The sequence below is a fragment of the Etheostoma spectabile genome, chromosome 3 (genome assembly GCF_008692095.1).
Source record: "Etheostoma spectabile isolate EspeVRDwgs_2016 chromosome 3, UIUC_Espe_1.0, whole genome shotgun sequence".
Classification (NCBI taxonomy): domain Eukaryota; kingdom Metazoa; phylum Chordata; class Actinopteri; order Perciformes; family Percidae; genus Etheostoma; species Etheostoma spectabile.
In genome coordinates this window covers 24293950-24295500 of record NC_045735.1, presented here as the reverse complement: position 1 = coordinate 24295500, position 1551 = coordinate 24293950, and the positions used below count along the sequence as shown (strand labels likewise).

At 39.7% G+C, this 1551-nt stretch overlaps 1 protein-coding gene across 2 annotated transcripts in view; it reads right to left on the bottom strand.

Annotated features, from left to right (window-relative positions):
* vps53 (VPS53 subunit of GARP complex) overlaps positions 1-1551 on the bottom strand; it is a 28936-nt gene that overhangs the window by 8937 nt on the left and 18448 nt on the right. For both annotated transcript variants that reach the window (XM_032509574.1, XM_032509575.1), the window contains exons 15-17: positions 672-819; positions 227-309; positions 33-111 (exon numbers count right to left, since the gene is read on the bottom strand). In XM_032509574.1, coding sequence (XP_032365465.1) covers positions 33-111; positions 227-309; positions 672-819 — 310 coding nt within the window. The remainder of the gene's footprint in view (positions 1-32; positions 112-226; positions 310-671; positions 820-1551) is intronic.

Here is a 1551-nt window from a genome sequence, read left to right as displayed (position 1 = left end):
TGTGTGTGTGTGTGTGTGTGTGTGTGTTCAACCTTGCTCATGGCAGTGAGAGCAGGGTCACAGGCAGCATCAAGATCTTGAACAAGTAGCTGGATACTGTTCGAGATCACACTGATAAAACATCAAAGTAAATAATTGACACCATTAAAACAGATTCTTCACATATAGAAGGTAGGCTCTTTGTTGTAAAAAAGACAAACATTGTTGGACTGTAGTTGTCACTTACGTGCTGAATGTATCCATCTCCCCAGTCAAATTTATTCTCTCCATGAGGAGTTTATCCACTTTTTCCTTTAGTTTCTCTTCCAACTGGAACATAAATAAAAACATGAATTTAAACATAAAAGCTGCATTACTTTGACAGCATCCTTTTAAATGTGTGTTAGTCTATTTAGAAAAATACTGACTTAATATTGCAGTATCTGTGTTGCAAAAAAACAGCATGGATGAAACCTCAAACCTCAGGTTGTATTGCAATCACAACTGTCCCTTTGAGTTCCTTAAAACACTAATGAAACACAGGTCAAACATTCTGTAACAGCTACATGATAGTCATCTCTTAGGCATCTCTTATCCATAGCATATATAATGCATCTGATGTTCAACTAAAGGCATGAATTCATAGATACTTCAGGAATGTGCATCTGTGTGCTTAGTTTGTGTGTGCATGCCTGTTGTGTGGTAGCCAGGCAGTACTCTGCAGTGCTGAGGATGCTACAGATCAGGCAGAGCTCATCCATGGTGAATTTAGCAGCTTCTGAGCCTTCTTTCTCTTTCAGCAGACTGCTGATGGTAAGACCCCCACTATTACTGCTGGATCTGGATAGAGAGATAGATATAACAGGAGGGAATAGCAGTAAAACAGAGAGATAGAGATAGAGAAAAATATGAGTCTACTAATAACTAAGATTTAGCTGTTGTATAGTTTTACTACTCTTAGACATTAGTGATTGCTGGTTTCCATTCTGTGTGTTTTACATGTTTGTGGTGACTTCGCTTTGTTTACATTTGGATCAGAGATTTCTGTATGTCGTAAAGTTATATGGTGAATTGGACCAGGAGATGATACATACCAATGGATGATGTGTATTGCTTTTTTAAGACTGGCTGATGTGAACCCCTTTTACCACTGAGCTTTAAGAAAAACTCCTCGTGGAACCACAGGTTAAGAAGTAGTAGTAACCAAGACACAACAGGCAAAACTACAAGCAGACGCGAGTGTCGGGATGCTGCGCCAATGTGACTTCAACGGCGACCCAGTCATTAATAAACATCATAACAGAGACGTGGGTAAAACCACAACATAGTTTAAGCTCCTTTTCAAGGGCCCCTCTCCAAACCTCACAAAACCGATTCACAGCACACCACATTGAACAACCATGTCTGCATGCGTCTTAAAGTGTACACACTTGCAAAACCTTTGAGTGTGTCTTTGTATACTTCTCAGAATATGGTATACATTAGTCAACAAGCGCAAGTGTTTAATTAGCATGCATGCATATTGGAGACGAATCAGAGCATGACTGTGTGTGTGTGTGTGTGTGTGTGTGT